Raw genomic sequence first — 19,644 nt, forward strand, 5'->3', positions numbered from 1 at the left:
GATCGCAGAATATTAAAGACATTTTGATCAGTACAAGACCTAAAGTCAAAAAGAAGGAGTCACAACAAACATTATGGCAATTGCCCCCAGTGAAAGGGCACTATCCGTGTGGTTCCTGCACAGCCTGTGCCTTCACAGCTATACACAAAACAATACAATTGACTGACACCTTCACGTGGGAATTAAGGGGCCACACCAATTGCAATACTTCACATTGCATTTACATGCTGACATGCCCATGCGAGCTACAATACATAGGAATGACGACACGTCCTATCAAAACTCGTATCACAGAACACCGCAGCAATTTTCGCTGTAAAAAAACTAACACGAGGATGTGCAAAGATTTTGTGGAGGCAAATCACACTCCTGACTCCCTTAAATGGCTTGTACTCGAATCTAACCCGAATTGCCCTAAACACGCCCTGTTTCGCAAGGAACAAAGATGGATCCATCGCCTATCAACGGATAGGCGGAGTTTGAATGAGGACATCCCGTGGCATGCATTATAATGATACCTTGCTGTCAATATCTTGACTTAGCCACGTGTATAGGGGATGTAGAAACCCTTCCAGTTCACCCAATTACATCACGCTTTGAGCATTTAATTGTGCCCTTCGAAATATACCTGATTTTGACCCTGACTACTGCAGATAATACCTTCTCAATTTGCGGTGTACTTGGCACCCTAGCAACTAATTTAGCCTTACAACCGGCACACTCATGCATTTACAGCTTTCTGACCAGTCTGTGTCCCTTTCTCAATTTACAGCCACAACCATTATACATATGCCGAAAATTGGGTTTCTATAAGGGACTGACAATGTAGATGAATCTGTACACATTTTTCCTCCTACTTAATGCGGGACAGGTGTTAGCCTTCACCTTCTAATATGAGCCTCCATCCATACTGATTAATTTCCTTCGACTCCCACCTCCACTCAGCAATGGCCGCCACGCTCACACATTTAACGGTGGCTGGTGCTCGATTATGTGGGAGGGGAGGCTGAGCTACACATTTAACACAGGGCTTGGCAACTGCAGTTAGCACGTTAGCATACTGGATTCCATCCATTACCCTGGATACCATTCTAGTCCCATAGCCAGTGCGCACACTTTAGTGTAACTCGTTGATTTGGTCACGCCCCTACCAACACTAGGCACAACCGTTCCATCTGCTCTTATTTAAGGGAGCCCGCATATGTTTACGATAATGTGGTTACATTTGCAGAGTGTAAACCTAGCCTTTAACCGCACTGATGAGCCTTTTCCTGACTCTCACCTCCACTCAATAATGGCCGCCATACTTAACACCCACATCACGTGACATCCCTTAGGGAGGCGGGCGAGCGTACGTGGGGGCGGAGCCACGTATCAATCATTGACGCTACCCGGCATTGAATGGCGACCGCCGCCGAGCTCTGGTATCTATCCGAGCTCGGCGGCGATGGGTAGGTGATGAGACCGGTACGCAGTGATTGTGAGGTAAGGAGGACTTATTCCCGTTGCTGTCTGGACCCGCGGGTTGGAACTTTGCTAACTTAACCAACTCGAGGGGCTATTATTCTGGACTCCCTACATGGCTGACTTGCTGTTTCTGTTGTCATTATCTTTCTCTCAGACATGTACTGACCATGTATACGTATCCTTCTATACCCCTAGTCAAACCTTAAGGGCCCTCCTGCAGTACTGACCCGCTGAGCATTGAGGTGGCCTCTAGTCCCTGATTACTAGGTGAGTGGGTTGCCCACTACGTGACAAGCCTTACACTAAGCACAATAAGTGCACACAACTTCACTGCGAACTGAATGACCGACCAATTAGGAGGATGTTGCTCCTGATAGACTGCTGCTGTTTTTTAAAGTTTTTAAACCTTTCACTTTTATAAATTTGGTGTGACAGTATTATCCCACTTAGTCACAATACAGGCACGCCGAATTTACGCTAGTACACTTCCACTAGCATGACACTGTGTGTTACATTGGCTATCACCATATACTTCTTCTGTCGATAATCCATGCTACTAACTATGTATTTGTATATATTTTTTCCCATCCAGGTTTAGGACAAAAAACTACAGAGGTAACTTTTAGCATTGCACAATTGCGGCATTAGGCGCATGACATATTGCATGCTGTTTATAGTTTGTAGACCATACTTTCATCCACTTGAGGTCCTGATGAATCGCGGGTACTACTCCCATGTGAGAAACATGTTGACCAGTCCGTTGCAAATCTAACCTAGGGCCATTACACCTAACTTGTTGGCACCTAGACCATTAGATTCACGTTTTTAATTGCAGTAGGGGACCCCCTGAATAAAATAGTCTTCGGTACCCTCTACTCCATTTTAATCACCACCTAGGCTACATTCCTAACTACCCACACACCCGCACTTCACCATAAGGCAGTTGGATTTAAAAGATCTCCGCCAAAGAGCCCCTCTCTGAGGTGAGCCCGTCGGGGATTGCACCGCCTCCCCGACGAGGAGCAACACCGATGATGAAGCATGACACCCATATGGGTGTGTGAGGCAAATATTTCCAACATAATGGATACCCAAAGGTGTTATATCTTCACCCTTGGCCCCGCCAGTGACACACACTTTCCAATTTAAGGAACAGTCCAGCAACCCCCCTTTTTGCTGACCTTAGCACCAGACTTGTCACCAGCCGTCCTACCATTAGTAGATCTTAGACCTTTATTGAGACAGAATGAATTAAGTTGGATTACAGAATCTGTCCATCTTTTAATAGGATCTAGATGAAGTTTGGGTATACCCCACTCCCTGTCTTCCTCGTCCGTAATATTCCAATTAACACCCACAAGAGGTTCAAAGGTTACGTTGAAATCTCCCCCTATAATTATGTTAGCATAGTGAGGGTGAATTTCTATCAATTCTTCTAGAAGTGCAAGTACTTCAGATCTCTTTCCCCCTGTACTACGGTCATAGACATTGTAAACATAAACAGGCTCTTGATGGGCAAATTCTAGCCGTAGGGCCTGCAGGTCTCTATGGTTAGAAAATAAAAGCTTTATTACCCCGTTGAGATCCTGCCTAATCCATATTGTCAAGCCACCAGATGGACGACCTCTCTCGCCCTTTTCAGCAGGAATGCTGTAATTTAGATAACCAGGAAGGTGGAGTGCTTCCAGTAGCCAGGTTTCCTGAAACAAACATATTTCATACTGGCTAATGAATGTCACCCACGCTGGAGAATCTGTCTTTGATTTCAATCACGGAATATTCCAGGAGAGAATTGATCCAAGTTTGCCCGGAGTGGGGGCAGAATAGACACTTTGGGCTGGGTCTGTAACATGGGCTAACACAGAGTTTAAAGACAACATAGGAGACGTCAGGGGGGGCACTAGTGGAGTGTCACACACGAGGCCAGAGTTGCCCTGGGGTAGGCCTTCTCCACAACCTTCTACTCTTAGGACTTTCACCAGTAGTCAGTCATTGCTGTCTAGACCAGAGCTTGCCAGGCGAGTACCCTCGACTGGGTTCCCTTGTTTCGACAGCCAGTTCTGGGGGGGATGATCTCATTTGAATTCTTGAGTGATCTGCAGAGCATGTTCTGCATTCAAGGTTGACTAAATCTCCTGCTATCTTTGGGTTTTTAAAAAGGAGTTCAATACAATCAAATGAGTCTCCCTGATGGGTGAGCCTCTCAGCACGGAGGATATCCTCCCTGATGACCGACCTACACCCCCTGACGTACCTGATCCAATGGATCGATTTGTTAATTAGGGATTCTGCTGATTCATAGTCCCGATCACGGCTCAACTTCGGGGCGTTAACCATATACACTAATGGAAGTTTGGGGTGGTTGGGTTTGGGGTGTACAACAGGCTTACTATGAGGGTCAGGATTTTCCGCCCCCCCCATTACCTATTCCCCTCTGAGCAGGCGGTCTTACCCCGCCAGGAGGCTTTCCCCCGTACTCCCTGAAGTTTTACCTGAGGATGTAGTAATCCCTGCCCTATCTTGAGAGAAATACCGGGCATGGGACCCCACCCTACCCAACTCGCTAGACATGGATTTTATAGATGGTGGGACACCTAGCGTGGGCGAAGAATTGTTCAAGTGAGTGGTGCTACCCCCCGCTCTTACATTATTTCGGTTTGGGGGTTTTGAAGCTACCGGGCCAGTTGAACAATTAGCTAAATCCACCCTCGAATTATTGGCTGAGGCGGTTAGGAGATCTATTTTTGTTTGCATGCCCTCTACCAGGTCACACAGGTGCTTAATGGCCACCACCAGAGGGTTATCATTTGTCCCTGCCAGCTTCAGAGCCTCAAGAACTCTAAGCACAAATGGGGTGCCTTCCCCTCGAAGAGGGACTGGCGCCGAAGTATTAGGGGGACTGCTCTCTGATTCACAGTGTTCTATTTGGGCTCAGACAGAGAACCTGTTGCTGCAGGGCAAGGCAGTAGAATCAGCGGTAGCGTAAGTAGAGACAATGTCAGGGTGGCTATGTTCTTAAATTAGCTTCCCCCCCATCTGGGTTCACAGGTTTTGTAGCATTGGACTGAGTCAAAAACATGTCCGGAATAACCGCAGCCCCCTTCTTTAGCCCCCTCCCTTCGTTTGGGCATGTGGTACTACCACCCTCAATTGGCTTCTCCTCAGAGTTAGGGGCACCAGTCAATAAGGCTTCACAGTCTTGCACCAGTTCATCAATTCGGTCCATAACAGTTTCCACCTGGATGTAGCAGACGCTTTCTGGTGGACTTATCCTTAGTTCTTTTGGCTTTCTTTCCTCCCTTCGACACCAGACCTACAGACTCATTGGCATCCTCGGTGGCTTTCCTTTTCCCCATGATTGTAAAAATGAAAACCCAGGAGTTGGATGAGCAATAACAAGCAGTGAGTTCACCTACCATTTTAAAGGGGAGGGCCCAGCCCAGCCACGTCCTGCCCCGGACTGTCACAGACTGTCCCGCCCTTGTCCCAGGCTTCTCCCGGCACCGCCCGCGCGCGGTCCAGCGTCGCGGGAGGAGCAGCGTCCTCTTGTGCGCCTCCGGGAGTGAAAGCAGCTGATGGGCGGCGCCCCGGTCCAGCAAGGGCTGCTGGATGTTGAAGTCTAACTCTCCCCGCTCGGCGACCGCGATGACCAGAGCGGCAGCGAGGGAGAGCAACGGTGTCTGTGGGGCCCGGGTGAGTTGTTGTGGAGTGTTGGTTTTTGCCCCCGAGATTACAAGGAGCTCTCGCTCCACCGAAGGAGCAGCGTCCTCTTGTGCGCCTCCGGGCGCGAAAGCAGCTGATGGGCGGCGTCCCGGTCCAGCAAGGGCTGCTGGATGTTGAAGTCTAGCTCTCCCCGCTCGGCGACCGCGATGACCAGAGCGGCAGCGGGGAAGAGCAGCGGTGTCTGTGGGGCCCGGGTGAGTTGTGGAGTGTTGGTTTTTGCCCCCGAAATTACAACTGAAAGCTGCAACAAGTTAAAATGTCTGATGTCATCCCCACATTACTATGTACTGCTGCAAGTCTAGGTGAAAACAGGTGGGAAGAAAATGTGCATGAAGACATTGAACGGAGCAATATTAGGGGGGAAAAAATTATCAACTCACCGCCCAAGTCTCGAACCACGCAGGGAAAAGTGGTCGAAGATTAAGAGCAAGACTTTTAACTGACGCTCCTGATCACGCAAAGTAATTATGGAAAGGCAGTTCACAGCAGGGATTCTCCCAAAGCGTACACAAATGTAGGAGTCCTCTCCATGAAGACGGGAGCAGGGAAAAGAAGACGCTGGGGCAGTAGGTAGCATGAATCTGAAGCACTGGTTACACAAAGTGTAGAGACCATCCGTAGGCAGGAAGACAGCAGTGAAAGACTCAGTGCCACCAGAGCGAAGCTCTGAGAGGTCTTCCTGATGTTTGCAGGACATTAAATAGTAGTAGCTCTTGACGCTCTTCCACATGGAAGCAGGTAGTGCCTTCCATGGCAAGTAGAGGCAGGCAAGAAGAAGCATGATGTACAAGCAGCAGGGCAAGTAGGCAAACGGGTAGTTTAAAGTGGAAGGTGGGAGGAACTGGCACACATTAGTTGTGTACAGGAAGGGACTGGTACACTTCAGTTGTGTGCAGGAAGGAACTGGCACACTTCAGTTGTGTGCAGGCAGGAACTGGCACACTTCAGTTGTGTGCAGGCTGGAATTGGCACACTTCAGTTGTGTGCAGGCAGGAATTGGCACACTTCAGTTGTGTGCAGACAGGGACTGGCTCACTTCAGTTGTGTGCAGGCAGGAACTGGCACGCTTCCATTGTGTGCAGGCAGGAACTGGCACCCTTCAGTTGTGTGCAGGCAGGAACTGGCACCCTAAGGTTTAGGGAGACCGATGGAAGGTCACTGTTGGGGCTCACCGAGTGCCAGTATGCCTTTTTAAATGTGTAGTTGTAGGAAACTCATAACTTGGAGTTGCTTCCTGCTTTTCAAAATTTCTGTACACCATCAGATGGCAAGGCAGGTTCTTTCCGGATCATAGCCAAATGTAATAAGTGAAAGGAACCGAGACCAGTTGGATTTCCATGTAGATTTATTGTAGATCAGGAGTGCCACCAGAGCGAAAATCCAACTGGTCTCGGTTCCATTCACTTATTTCAATAACGCAACTTAGAATGTTAATACCTGTCCTTGACAATTGTGAAGAGCATGAACTGATTCAAGAACTTATTTTCTGTGGCATACAAAGAAAGATCGTTTTTAGAGAGCTCTTAGTTTGACACCCCACAGACCATCACTTACCACATGTGTTCTACAGTCTTGTCAGAAAGAGCTAATGGCTTTGTTGCCAAATTGGTTGATGAAACTCTTATGAGGGTCTGACCATTGTAGCAGGATTTGGAGGTCCTCATCTCCATGCTTTTCCCATCCATGCCTATCATTAAAACAAATGTGAACAGTACCTCTCTTTGAGTTAATGACATGGGGTTACCCCCACAGCAGTAACTTGTATAATAAGAGTTTTAAGTCCTGAAAGGGTCTTGATGAATAGTACAGTAATGGTAAACTAAATTATGAGAAAGCACGTTCCATTCGTTATGTACAACATGTTTTTGCATGAATTGGAAGGTTTACCCCAGCTCTAATGACTAAACTATAAAAGGGAGGGGTCAGTACACATAATTGTTGTAACTTCTTGGTAACTTGATTAACTTCATCTTCTTGGCAAAAGCAAACAGAAGTGAAATTTGATATACTGAGAATAACAGAGTTTTAAGTAAATTATGCTAAAGGACCAAAATATTCAGTGTTTGCGATGGCCTCCGTCTACCAAATGTGTCCAAACAGTTTTCATCTAAATAAATAATCTATCTCCTGTAAGCTGACTGTGTAACTGAACAGCAGATATCTCTTCTCTACCATGCTAATCTCTTATTAAAACATGCTTGCAAAGGGACCAAATGGTCTACCCATTAAACCATTTAACTAGCTATCCAAGTAGTATTTTGCCAACCCAGAGATCTGATGGTTATTTTCTGTGAAAATCTCCGTCACCCTTTTTGTATAACGTAGCAATTGTGCCCACTTCCAAGAACCCCTAACTTTTTCTACCCTAGGTAATTCCACATCTTGATCATATATGACCCAGTAATATTGTATGTACTTCATAAAAATCAGGTGACAGCCTGTCAGAGCTGGGATTCTTATCCTACCTTGTATGTCTTTAGAATTAAGTTCTACAAGTAGGGTTTAAGGTGGGAATATTCTTTTGCTGACTTTTCTAGATGTAACTGAGGGACCACTAGCAAGATCTCTTTAACCAACTGGACAAACCATGTTATGTCATGAAATCTCTAGTATATATTTCATGGGCCTATGTGCTTCACCTAGTGCAATACTTTTTTTTATAACCTTTTGCTATTACTTTTGGACTTTATCAGGGTCTCCATTGTCTTGTCAAATTCTGTTTTTTTAAATGCATTTTTTTACTTTTTTAGTCAGACTATTGTGTTGCTTTCTTAAATGTGGTACATATTGACAGTCATAAGGAGAGTCACCCATGGGGCTTTGAAAAGTCAAACTGTAGTTACTGTTCGTTCTTAGGTAAATCAGCAATTATGTGCGGGACCAGGACAATTTCCTCTGGGTGTAGACAGATTTCGTCTCCTGAGGGACAATAAACATCCTCGATAATGAAAATCACCATACAAAGATTTTCATTACGTGGCTCTGAAAATGCTGCATTTGAAGATGCTGTTGAAAAGTGTATTCATAGTTGTCAATTCATCAGCTGGAAAACACAATTGGTTCAGTGGTGGACCAGTGTTTTTGCTGCTTTTGTTATCACTAGTCCCTTATATTTCAAACTCCTACACCTGATTTTGATTGAGGAGGTAAGTGAGGTGAGAGGAAGTTCTTAGGATGAGGAGTGAGGGCACTTGTCTTTGAAATTCGTCAAAATAAAGCAATATTTTCAGGCTACCTTTGATAGTTTTGTAATTTTGATTTTGTTTTTTCGTGTGCATTTGTGTTTGGATTAGCTCCCACATTTTTTGCCTTCAGAGCCATTGATTCCTTTCACAAAATGTTGGTCTGTTGTCCTGATTCAAGTTGACAGATTTGCATTTTGAGGCTATAGCAAAAATATTATAAATAACTTGATTTTTTTGTTTTCTCTATAGCAAAAGGAAAGCAGCGCTTCTTGATAATTCCTAACACTCTTGGGACCCCGGAACCAGAGCATGTGTGTGTTCTCTAGGTTTCAAAGGTCTTCCTCTTTGGGGAATTTCCTGTTCAGAGACTCTTTGTTTCTTCACCTTAGGCACGGCTTACGTCCATGGAATGCAGCACGCGACGGGGAACTTCATTATTATTATGGATGCTGACCTGTCCCATCATGTAAGCTAAGTTTCATTTGACTTTGATGCTTATGATTTAAATTAATTTAAACTGCTTAATATTTCTTTCTTTCCATTTCAGCCAAAATTTATTCCAGAATTCATCAGGTATGTAGATTTCTAAATAGTTTATCCCGGAATTTGACATTAAGCAGCTATTTCCAAATAAAAAGGAAGTATTGGCCTTTTTTAATTTACGCTAGGGAGAATTTTCATCCTAAAAATGCACCCAGTTTCTACTGTAATCAAATTCTTTGCAGTGTAAACCAAGCAATCAAAAATGTAATGAACAGGAAAATCTCTGAGAACTAAATCGAGAGTGAGAGATGAGCTTTTTCCTTTGTCTGAATAATGTCTCCTTTTAAAACTGTTGTTTAAAACATTGTATGAATGTTCTGTTTACACAATTTAGCCTATAACTGCTGCAAATAATGTGTATTGCTATTTCTGAATGATAAAACTCTTAGTGTATGTACCTTAATTCACAAAGCTATCTTATCAGTAGTCATTCTAGGTCATCACACTACCTCCTCCTCCTCACCCAAGACTCTACTTCTCCTTTGTAATGCTGTACTTTTCCTTCTCTGTTAAATAATGTAATAGGTCCTGGGTAAAAATCAGAAATGTCGGTTAAAAAAGAAGAAGAAAAAAGCACCTAAAAGGCAACCACTGCTTAAATAGACAGCAGACCACTGAGGTGTTGCACAATTAGGGAAACTTCATATTTGTATCAGAAAGACATAATTACAGTTGTATGCTTCTCATATGTGCCTCCCATCTACTGAAGCTGTATTTCCTTGTAATGTATTTTTCCTTACTTATCAAAACCTTCCTCTCTAACTTTTGCTGTAGTGATGGAGTTACACAATGATTACTTGAATGTTATCTTCATTTTAGGAAACAAAAAGAAGGTAGCCTCGACATTGTATCTGGGACTCGTTACAAAGGGAATGGCGGTGTCTATGGCTGGGACTTGAAAAGAAAACTTATAAGGTTGGTCATTTTTCACCCACAGCTCTCCTTTGAAGAAGAGGAAACCTTTCCATTTTTATACTTCTGGACTAAGCTTGGGTTCTGACCAAAGACATTCCCATTACAGATGAATTTTGCAAAAACATGTATTACCTTTTGCTTACATAAACATTTCTTTGCACGTAGAATTTATTTGCTACGTCTTTTAAGCATTGTGGTACATAAATATTAATCCTTAATCCGTAAAACAAGAAAATTTCTTCACTTCTGTTCTCCTCTTTTGAACCAAACCCATAACAACACTGTGTTAGGCCCACTTTGGTAAACTGCAAAATATTATGTAAACAACACACACATACAGATCAATGTGTTTCCCTCTCCTGTATATCATCATGGGAGTCCCATTTTGCACCACCCAAAGTCCACTCCTACACAGTACTACTACTCTGTGCCTTGGACCCACACACACTACCATGTGCCCTAGACCTGCACATCAGCTAGTGCTTCCCTCCTCCCGCTATCCTGCAGTGCATCACCCAGTGCCACCCCCCTTGCGTACAAAGGGTCAACCCTAAGAGCTTTCCCTATGTAGTGCATCTTCCAGTGGTCTTCCATCCACACTGCTCCATCTGCAACCCACCCCCTACCTTGAGTATCACCCAGGAGTACTTCCCTCCACTCACCCCCATTCGAAGTACATCACCTACTGCTTCAGAGGAGCATTACTCTGTGCTCTCTCTGTGGCTCATTACTCGGCGGTTCTACCTGAAGGAGCATTGCCCATTGCTCCCCCCTCCATTGCAGCGCCTCACCCATTGCTCCACCTCCTACTCATGCAAAGTCAATCAGAAATGCTTTCCCACACATTTATTTGTGCACCCCTGATGCATATTTGCCTTAGCCTCTTCCTGCACAAGGTAAAGTATTACTATTTATCTGTGTGCATTGTGTTTGGATTGTTGGTGTGCAAATATGCATGTATGCCTGTTAGACTAAGTGCTAATATGTGTCAATCTGCACATGGTCTGTGTCCATATGTGTCCGTGTGTGAAGTGCCTCAGTGTGCATACCTTAACCCATTGGCTTTGTCAATACTTGTTTATGTATGGTTTTAAGGTTAAAATCATCTTTACCTTAAAGTTAATGTAGAGCTTTAAATATGTAATTTGCTACAACAGCTAAATTCTAATGATAAAACATAGCAAATACATTTTTAGCCACTTAAGAATAGCTTCTCCCCTATGAAGGAGAATTACTTTTTACTAACAAAGTGTTTTCCTCAAACTTCCAAAAGAATCTAGTAGTGTACTACTACTTAACTGTATCCGAACCCATGCTAGAGACGTTATATCCTCGAATACCACAGGAGTTTAGAGTAGTCGCTGCCACTTATTTTTGTGTGACCTTTTTAAAATTTGAGAGGAGCCACACATTTTCACAGGTCCATTTTTGCCCCCCAAATCAGGTGAATAGTCAAGAGTACTTCAATCAACCATAAATCCATAGAAATATATTTTTAAATAAATGTACCTGGGGGGAGACCCTCGCAGAGCTAAATATTGTCCATGATGCTAAACACAATAGGACAATTTGGCATTTGAAAAGATAGCCTAAAGCATCTAAAACCTATCAGCATGATAGAAATATTGTATTTCAGTCATGACTGTGGAGTTATAAACTTCATGGAGCGCTATTAGCAGTAATGTAAAATGCAGTCCTTCTTTTATATTTTTAGCACCATCTACTTTTAAAGGGATATGATGCTATATATGTGTTGTATGAATGCTACAGTACAATAGGATACTTTAGCAGGGGGCAGCCATGACATGAAGTTTAACTCCGGTGAGTGGGGTCAAAGGAAGGGCGGTGAGTAATGGTTGGGATACCCGTCACCCCCTCCCAACACACTCCCCAAGAATTGGAAGACGGAACGGTTCTTGAACTTTTGGAAGGCGGGAGGGAGTTACCTTCCCGGCCGTATTTATTAAAATATGAAACAAAATTAAAACATTAAAATAACAGTTTCATATCATGTACAATTTCATTTACACATTACGATGTTTCTTGGCTAACCTTAACACATCTCTAATACAAAGGTTCTCCTAGCCGATTCTAAAACATCCTGTAAATGCATTTCTTAAAATTCAAATTGTACATCCTAACATTACGGGCCAACGGCAAGGTCGTAACCGGTGTCAGATCCCTAAACCAGAACTCCCCCCTCACTTGTGAGGGGCGGGCGCACAGAGGACTGTCCCTCTGTGCCAACTTCCAATTTCCCTTGTCTTAACGGGGGCCCCATATTTACTCGACGCCATCTTTAGTGGTCGTCCGAGGACTCGTGTGAGGTGTCTAGAAGGTAGCGTAGACCCCCCTCCCACCCCACACTGCTTACCACATCTGCCGTCGCAGATGTCCTGGCCCCGGGAAATTCCCAGGAGGGGCCCGTAGCCCCTCCTCCCCAGGGAGGGGCCTATGACCGCCTTCCCTTTCGGCGGCCCCATCCTTAGAGGGGACCGCCTCCCCGTTTGAGGGGCCAATGGCCGCCTCCCCCCCGGGCGCTCCCATCCATAATGGGTGACGCCCCCACCTCTAGGGATCTTCCAATTACTGCTCACCGATCATGACCTTACCGCCACAGGCCGGATAGTTGACCGGCTATCCGGACTCCCCCACAAAACTCCTACTTAAAGGTCATGGCTGCACACTCTTTAACCAAGCTACAAAGTCTCCTATGAGTAAAGCATTCCCCTCCCGGGACAAATGGACCCCATCCTCCAGATACATATGGTCCCCCCGGATACACCCATGAGGAATACAATGCAATGTACCTGTACGAAACAACCTACCAAGTTTGTTATTTACTTTCTTCACCGACTGATTTAAAGCTGGCACAGAAATAGCCCCCCGCCACACCTTCCGCGGAATCATGTGTGACCATGCAATTGTGCACCCCGGAACGCTTCTCGCCAACCAACTTACTGTGGATAAGATTAATTCGAGAAGTACTCACCGACCAGTGGTCACCAAATCATTGCCCCCAAGATGCACTATGATTACAGATGGCGGTGACCTTGTCCGCCCTAACAAACCCTCCATAAAATTTTGAAACTGGTCAATACAGAGCCCGCCCCTTCCGTAGAAGGTCACCCTGTACCCGTATTCCCCAGCCATGTGAATCATGTCACCTGCTTTGAATACGTCTGCGGCACGCCTCACGTATGAGTGGCCGACGACCCACACCACTCTTCCCTCAGCCGGTGATCTTTGACCGCTGGTCCCCAGGTGTCGGGTCAGCTGCACAGTCCGCCCCGCAAAGCCTGCTTGCGAAACTGAAAACCAAACAGAAAACAAGAAGCGTGAGTGCATGACATTAGCTTCACAACATGTGCAACCGCACATACCTCTTATAACAATTCGAGGACCAACGCCCCAACTGTTTCACTTTATCCACACTCAACCCCCTGGCTGTAGCCTCTGTAGCTATTTACATCAAGGGGTGGTGAGGGACAGAGTCTCTGAATTAAGCAGAAAGCTCTCACCCAGTCAAGAGATCAGGGCTAGATCCAACACCGTTTTTTAGCTCACTGCACCATCCCAGTTTCAGAACCTGGATGGATCAAGCCCTGATCTTTGAACTGGGTAAGAGTGGTCTGCTTAATTCAGACACTCTGTTCATCACCACCCCCTTTTCTGTATCGTTTTTGGCCACTATAGGTGTGGCAGGGTATACTCAGACATGAGTCCCTTTCTCACTGCTCCATCAGGATTCAAGCAAGCCGGGCCGAAGAGGCTGAAATGCCAGAAACCGGTCCCCGGTAGCTTGTCTCCTTTCTGGTGAAGAATTGGCTTGGTAGTTTGGTCTGCCCTGTTCCCATGATGCACTGGGCCAGGGACAGACTAATTTGCATATAGCCAGGTTCTGAGCTGGGATGGGGCAGTGAGATAAATAACGGTGATGGATCAAGCCCTGATCTTTGGACTGGGTAAGAGTGGTCTGCTTAATTCAGACACTCTGTTCATCACCACCCCCTTTTCTGTATCGTTTTTGGCCACTATAGGTGTGGCAGGGTATACTCAGACATGAGTCCCTTTCTCACTGCTCCATCAGGATTCAAGCAAGCCGGGCCGAAGAGGCTGAAATGCCAGAAACCGGTCCCCGGTAGCTTGTCTCCTTTCTGGTGAAGAATTGGCTTGGTAGTTTGGTCTGCCCTGTTCCCATGATGCACTGGGCCAGGGACAGACTAATTTGCATATAGCCAGGTTCTGAGCTGGGATGGGGCAGTGAGATAAATAACGGTGATGGATCAAGCCCTGATCTTTGGACTGGGTAAGAGTGGTCTGCTTAATTCAGACACTCTGTTCATCACCACCCCCTTTTCTGTATCGTTTTTGGCCACTATAGGTGTGGCAGGGTATACTCAGACATGAGTCCCTTTCTCACTGCTCCATCAGGATTCAAGCAAGCCGGGCCGAAGAGGCTGAAATGCCAGAAACCGGTCCCCGGTAGCTTGTCTCCTTTCTGGTGAAGAATTGGCTTGGTAGTTTGGTCTGCCCTGTTCCCATGATGCACTGGGCCAGGGACAGACTAATTTGCATATAGCCAGGTTCTGAGCTGGGATGGGGCAGTGAGATAAATAACGGTGATGGATCAAGCCCTGATCTTTGGACTGGGTAAGAGTGGTCTGCTTAATTCAGACACTCTGTTCATCACCACCCCCTTTTCTGTATCGTTTTTGGCCACTATAGGTGTGGCAGGGTATACTCAGACATGAGTCCCTTTCTCACTGCTCCATCAGGATTCAAGCAAGCCGGGCCGAAGAGGCTGAAATGCCAGAAACCGGTCCCCGGTAGCTTGTCTCCTTTCTGGTGAAGAATTGGCTTGGTAGTTTGGTCTGCCCTGTTCCCATGATGCACTGGGCCAGGGACAGACTAATTTGCATATAGCCAGGTTCTGAGCTGGGATGGGGCAGTGAGATAAATAACGGTGATGGATCAAGCCCTGATCTTTGGACTGGGTAAGAGTGGTCTGCTTAATTCAGACACTCTGTTCATCACCACCCCCTTTTCTGTATCGTTTTTGGCCACTATAGGTGTGGCAGGGTATACTCAGACATGAGTCCCTTTCTCACTGCTCCATCAGGATTCAAGCAAGCCGGGCCGAAGAGGCTGAAATGCCAGAAACCGGTCCCCGGTAGCTTGTCTCCTTTCTGGTGAAGAATTGGCTTGGTAGTTTGGTCTGCCCTGTTCCCATGATGCACTGGGCCAGGGACAGACTAATTTGCATATAGCCAGGTTCTGAGCTGGGATGGGGCAGTGAGATAAATAACGGTGATGGATCAAGCCCTGATCTTTGGACTGGGTAAGAGTGGTCTGCTTAATTCAGACACTCTGTTCATCACCACCCCCTTTTCTGTATCGTTTTTGGCCACTATAGGTGTGGCAGGGTATACTCAGACATGAGTCCCTTTCTCACTGCTCCATCAGGATTCAAGCAAGCCGGGCCGAAGAGGCTGAAATGCCAGAAACCGGTCCCCGGTAGCTTGTCTCCTTTCTGGTGAAGAATTGGCTTGGTAGTTTGGTCTGCCCTGTTCCCATGATGCACTGGGCCAGGGACAGACTAATTTGCATATAGCCAGGTTCTGAGCTGGGATGGGGCAGTGAGATAAATAACGGTGATGGATCAAGCCCTGATCTTTGGACTGGGTAAGAGTGGTCTGCTTAATTCAGACACTCTGTTCATCACCACCCCCTTTTCTGTATCGTGTAGCCTCTGTAGCAGCACCTATCCGGAATGAGTGGGTCCCAAAATCGCCCGGGTTCAAGCCCGCTGCCGCGATTGCCATTGTTAACACCCGCTGGAACTGAAACCTGGTCAGTGGGGTGGCGTCGGTATGTCTCAGCAAGCTCCCCCCCATGATGCCGCCCTTTGCGCTAAGTACTCCTCTACGCATTTCACTGGGCACATGTGGGACCCTAGCATGCGCTGAACAACCACACTGTCTCCGATCGCTCCCTGATCGGTTTTGGACTTGGCTATAATGACTACCATCGTGTCACCTTTAATCTGGATGTGTTCTCGACACAGACCCCCCCCCCCCCCGTATCCTGCTTGTTCTTTGCTACCAGTTCGCTTAGCCGCATAGCCCCATGGAACGCTAATGCAAAGGCGGCCCGGAATAGCACTGTCTCTGACTGAGATGAACAAGTCGCAGGGAGTACGGACATTAACTGGGACAACCTTGCTAGCCCTATCGGGCGCCTCTCGTCCTCTCTACGACCCTCAAGGCGTTGCCACCCGCGCAGCGCCTTCTTTACTAGGAAGGACGCTGTGGGGTCCTGAATGCCATGAGCCTGCGCCATGGACGCAATGGCGGCTCGGTGTCTATTGGCTGTTGCCACTGATCGGCCTGCCTGATGCAATGATACAAGAAATTTCAGGACATACTCTTCCTGCCCCCAATGCTCCCCCCTAGCTGGACCCAAAAATGCCCAATAGGAACGGAACGCCCCTTCATATGCCTTCCTTGTCCTGGGGGCTAGACTCTCTCCCACGAGGTTTTGTAATCCGGGGCACCGAGAGACCAGAGAACTTCGGGAAATGGTGCCGCCACCAAGTCCGCAGAGGGCAGATGGCCCCGGAAGGCCTGCATGTGGGAACAAGAGAGTGCATCAGCCGCCTGGTTCAGTACCCCAGGCACATGTTTTGCTCTAAAGTGGACGTTTAATTTCATACATAGCAGGACAATTTCTTTCATCAATCTCAAGATCAATTTGCAGCGTGCTGCCTGATTATTGATACATTCTACCACGGTCATATTATCCGACCAGAACACCACAGTGCGATCACGAAATCCCTCCGGCCATGTCTTCAAGGCCACTAGAATAGGGAACAGTTCAAGAAACTCAATGTTACCTGTGAGCCCACTCTCGTGCCACCATGCCGGCCATGTCTGTGCCGACCAATGATTACCAAAGATGGTGCCAAAACCCACACTCCCTGCCGAGTCGGTCCACAAACCCAGCTCCTCGGAGGAAACCGCTGGTTTGTTCCACAGGACACGACCGTTAAAATCCGCCAGGAATGCCAACCATATGCGCATGTCCTGGCGAACCTCTGCCGAGAGTCTTGTGCGGTGATGCCCTTCCTTCAGGCCAACCATGGCTTGAGCAATAGAGCGTGAAAAGGGGCGAGCCATTGGCATCACTCTAAGGGCAAAATTAAGCTGACCCACAGCCTGCTGCAACTGATGCAATGTTACTTTCGTCTCGTCAATACATGCCTCGAGTGAGGCCTTAAATTTCCATACCTTCTCTTTAGGCAAACGGAAGCACCCCTCTTCAGAATCGAGCTCAATACCTAGAAACTCGAGTGAAGTAGACGGCCCCACTGTTTTGCCCGGTGCCAGTGGCACGCCAAATATTCCCATGAGATCACAAAATTTACTCAAAGCCTGCGCACATTCCGTGTCCCCAGCTGCCCCCAGAAACAGAAAATCATCAAGGTAATGCATAACCAGCGTAAAGCCTGTGGCTCTGGTGAACGGCCATTGTAAAAAACTACTGAATTTTTCAAAATACGCACAAGAGATGGAGCAACCCATTGGCATACATTTATCCATGTAATAGCGTCCCTGGAACACAAAACCTAACAGACGCTGATCCTGTGGGTGCACCGGGAGCAACCGGAACGCTGACTCGATATCCGATTTTGCCATCAGCGCTCCGGGCCCCAGGTGATTCAACATGGCGACAGCCTCATCAAAGGAAGCGTACCGCACCGAACAAACTCCCGGGTCAATCGCATCATTCACGGAAAGACCCTTAGGAGCGGAAAAATTATGTATTAACCGAAACTCACCTGGGTCCTTCTTAGGGACTACTCCCAACGGTGAACAAACAAAATTATGAACAGGCGGGTTCGCATATGGACCCGCAACCCGACCTCGGGCCACCTCCTTTGCAATCTTTGCCTGTACTACCACCGCATTCTGCCGAACCGACAGTTGGTTTTCACACAGTGCTTCCCCCGGAAAATCCCCCGCCGGGATGCGGAAACCACATGAGAAACCGTCCCTCAACACCCCAGCGGAGACATGATCAGGGTATTCGTTCAGCCAGGGGATCATTGCCATGATGTCGATGGGAGTAGGTAGCAGCGCCCCTCGGCCGTCATTAGACCTGTTTGGCGCCGCCTCTGCCCCCTGTATTGCCATTCTTAGCTCTGCATGAACTCTCGGGGTGTGAAGACTGTCCGCACCCTGCACACTCATGCCTGAACTTGCACGTCCCCTGCGGTCTAGTGCACTTGCCCCTGTTGAAGCTCCAACAGACCCCTTTCTTGCCAGAGTTCCCATTACTCCTTGCGTGCTGGTCACTACCGGCGCCCGCTCGAAAGGGCACCGCCAGGGAATGGCGGGAAGGCTCTGTCCCATTCCCGCCAAACGAAGACGGCTTTGTCGAGTTCGACCTGACCTGTTTCTGCCAGGAAATATAGTCGAAACAATCCCACGTCAGGGATGAGTCGTGCTCCTTGGCCTTACGAAATTTGTTATCATAACCCAACCATTGATCACCATCGTACGATTCATAAAACTCCATTATTCGTGTCTGGTAACAAGCCAACTCAGTCAATACCTCAGGCCTACGTCCCCCCATGATTGCAGTAAACATCCCAAAAACCCTGGCCCAATTAGCGATTGTCTCATCAACTCTGAAACCCGCCATTTTTGCTCGCCATACACTTGGATGCAACAATTCCTTCTGATTTTTAAAGTGTTCTATTTCATAATGATCAGTCAACAGCGAAAATATGTTCACGTATTTATCCGCCCATATCATTTCCTTTGTGGCCAACGGTATATGTTGTACCACCTTTTCCCTTCTCGAGGGTACCGACCCCTCCCCAGCCATTGGCAACGGCTTCTTACCCGAATCAGTAGCTGAACTCGCTGCTGCCGCTGTTCCAACGCCTGAAGACGGTTGTTCCGCGGGAACCTGAGGGGGAACAAAAGGACAAGGTGCCTTCGCAGCATCTCGCGACTGCCGCAACTGCTTCATTATTAATTTGGCCTCTTCGGGCGTATCCCCTGGAGCTATAGCACCCTCATTATTCTTGCCCAACCACGCCGCCAACTGGGCGGCCAACTCGGGTGGCATATCCCCCTCGTTCACAGGTGTAACTACGACAGGGATCGGCTGTCCTGCATCCGGAATCGGAACTGGGGCCTCTACTGGCCTGACCGGGCTCGCCGGAGGTGACTCGGGAACCGGAGCCTCACCCCCTGCCGCCCTGTTCCTGGCCCTTTTACCTCTCCCGGCCGGGACTTTCCCCGGCAATGCTGGTCCGATGACTTTCTTAGGCCGGCCCGTACCGTTCATGGCCGCCATCTGCTTCTTCATATTCGCCATGTCCTTCACCAGCATACGAAGCATTTGGTCGGTGCTAACCTTCTTTCCGACCCTTTTGCCCGGCATTTTCTTACGATAGTCGACCGAAAGATCCTGGAACCAAGGTTCGAAGCGCTAGATGAGAAAACACAAGAATTACAAATTCTCAAAATTGGCTCCTTGTTCTGTCTCGAGCTCACGTGCAACGGGGAGGTGCAGCTTCCGAGCACAGGAACAAGAGGATGCTTCCTTGGATCGTCGCTCCTCTTATCCTCCTTCGGGCGGGCGTGGACCCTCCTCCAATCCGCCTACAGGGCGTGGCCAACGGTGTAGGTGTCTAGGACAACCCCTCTTGGGCGGGAAAAGGCGCGCCCCGGCTACGCCGCTTCGGGCATACCAGCCGAGACTCGCCTCCCGCCCAAAATGGCTTCCCGGGGGGATC

The 19,644-nt window shown here is 47.5% G+C and overlaps 1 protein-coding gene across 1 annotated transcript in view; it reads left to right on the forward strand.

The window, feature by feature from the left end:
• Positions 1-19,644, forward strand: part of DPM1 (dolichyl-phosphate mannosyltransferase subunit 1, catalytic) — a 135,168-nt gene that overhangs the window by 78,367 nt on the left and 37,157 nt on the right. Inside the window, exons 4-6 of the mRNA XM_086932457.1 lie at positions 8,765-8,841; positions 8,923-8,948; positions 9,738-9,833. Coding sequence (XP_086788583.1) covers positions 8,765-8,841; positions 8,923-8,948; positions 9,738-9,833 — 199 coding nt within the window. The remainder of the gene's footprint in view (positions 1-8,764; positions 8,842-8,922; positions 8,949-9,737; positions 9,834-19,644) is intronic.

This window comes from Lissotriton vulgaris, chromosome 7 (assembly GCF_964263255.1).
Source record: "Lissotriton vulgaris chromosome 7, aLisVul1.2, whole genome shotgun sequence".
Classification (NCBI taxonomy): domain Eukaryota; kingdom Metazoa; phylum Chordata; class Amphibia; order Caudata; family Salamandridae; genus Lissotriton; species Lissotriton vulgaris.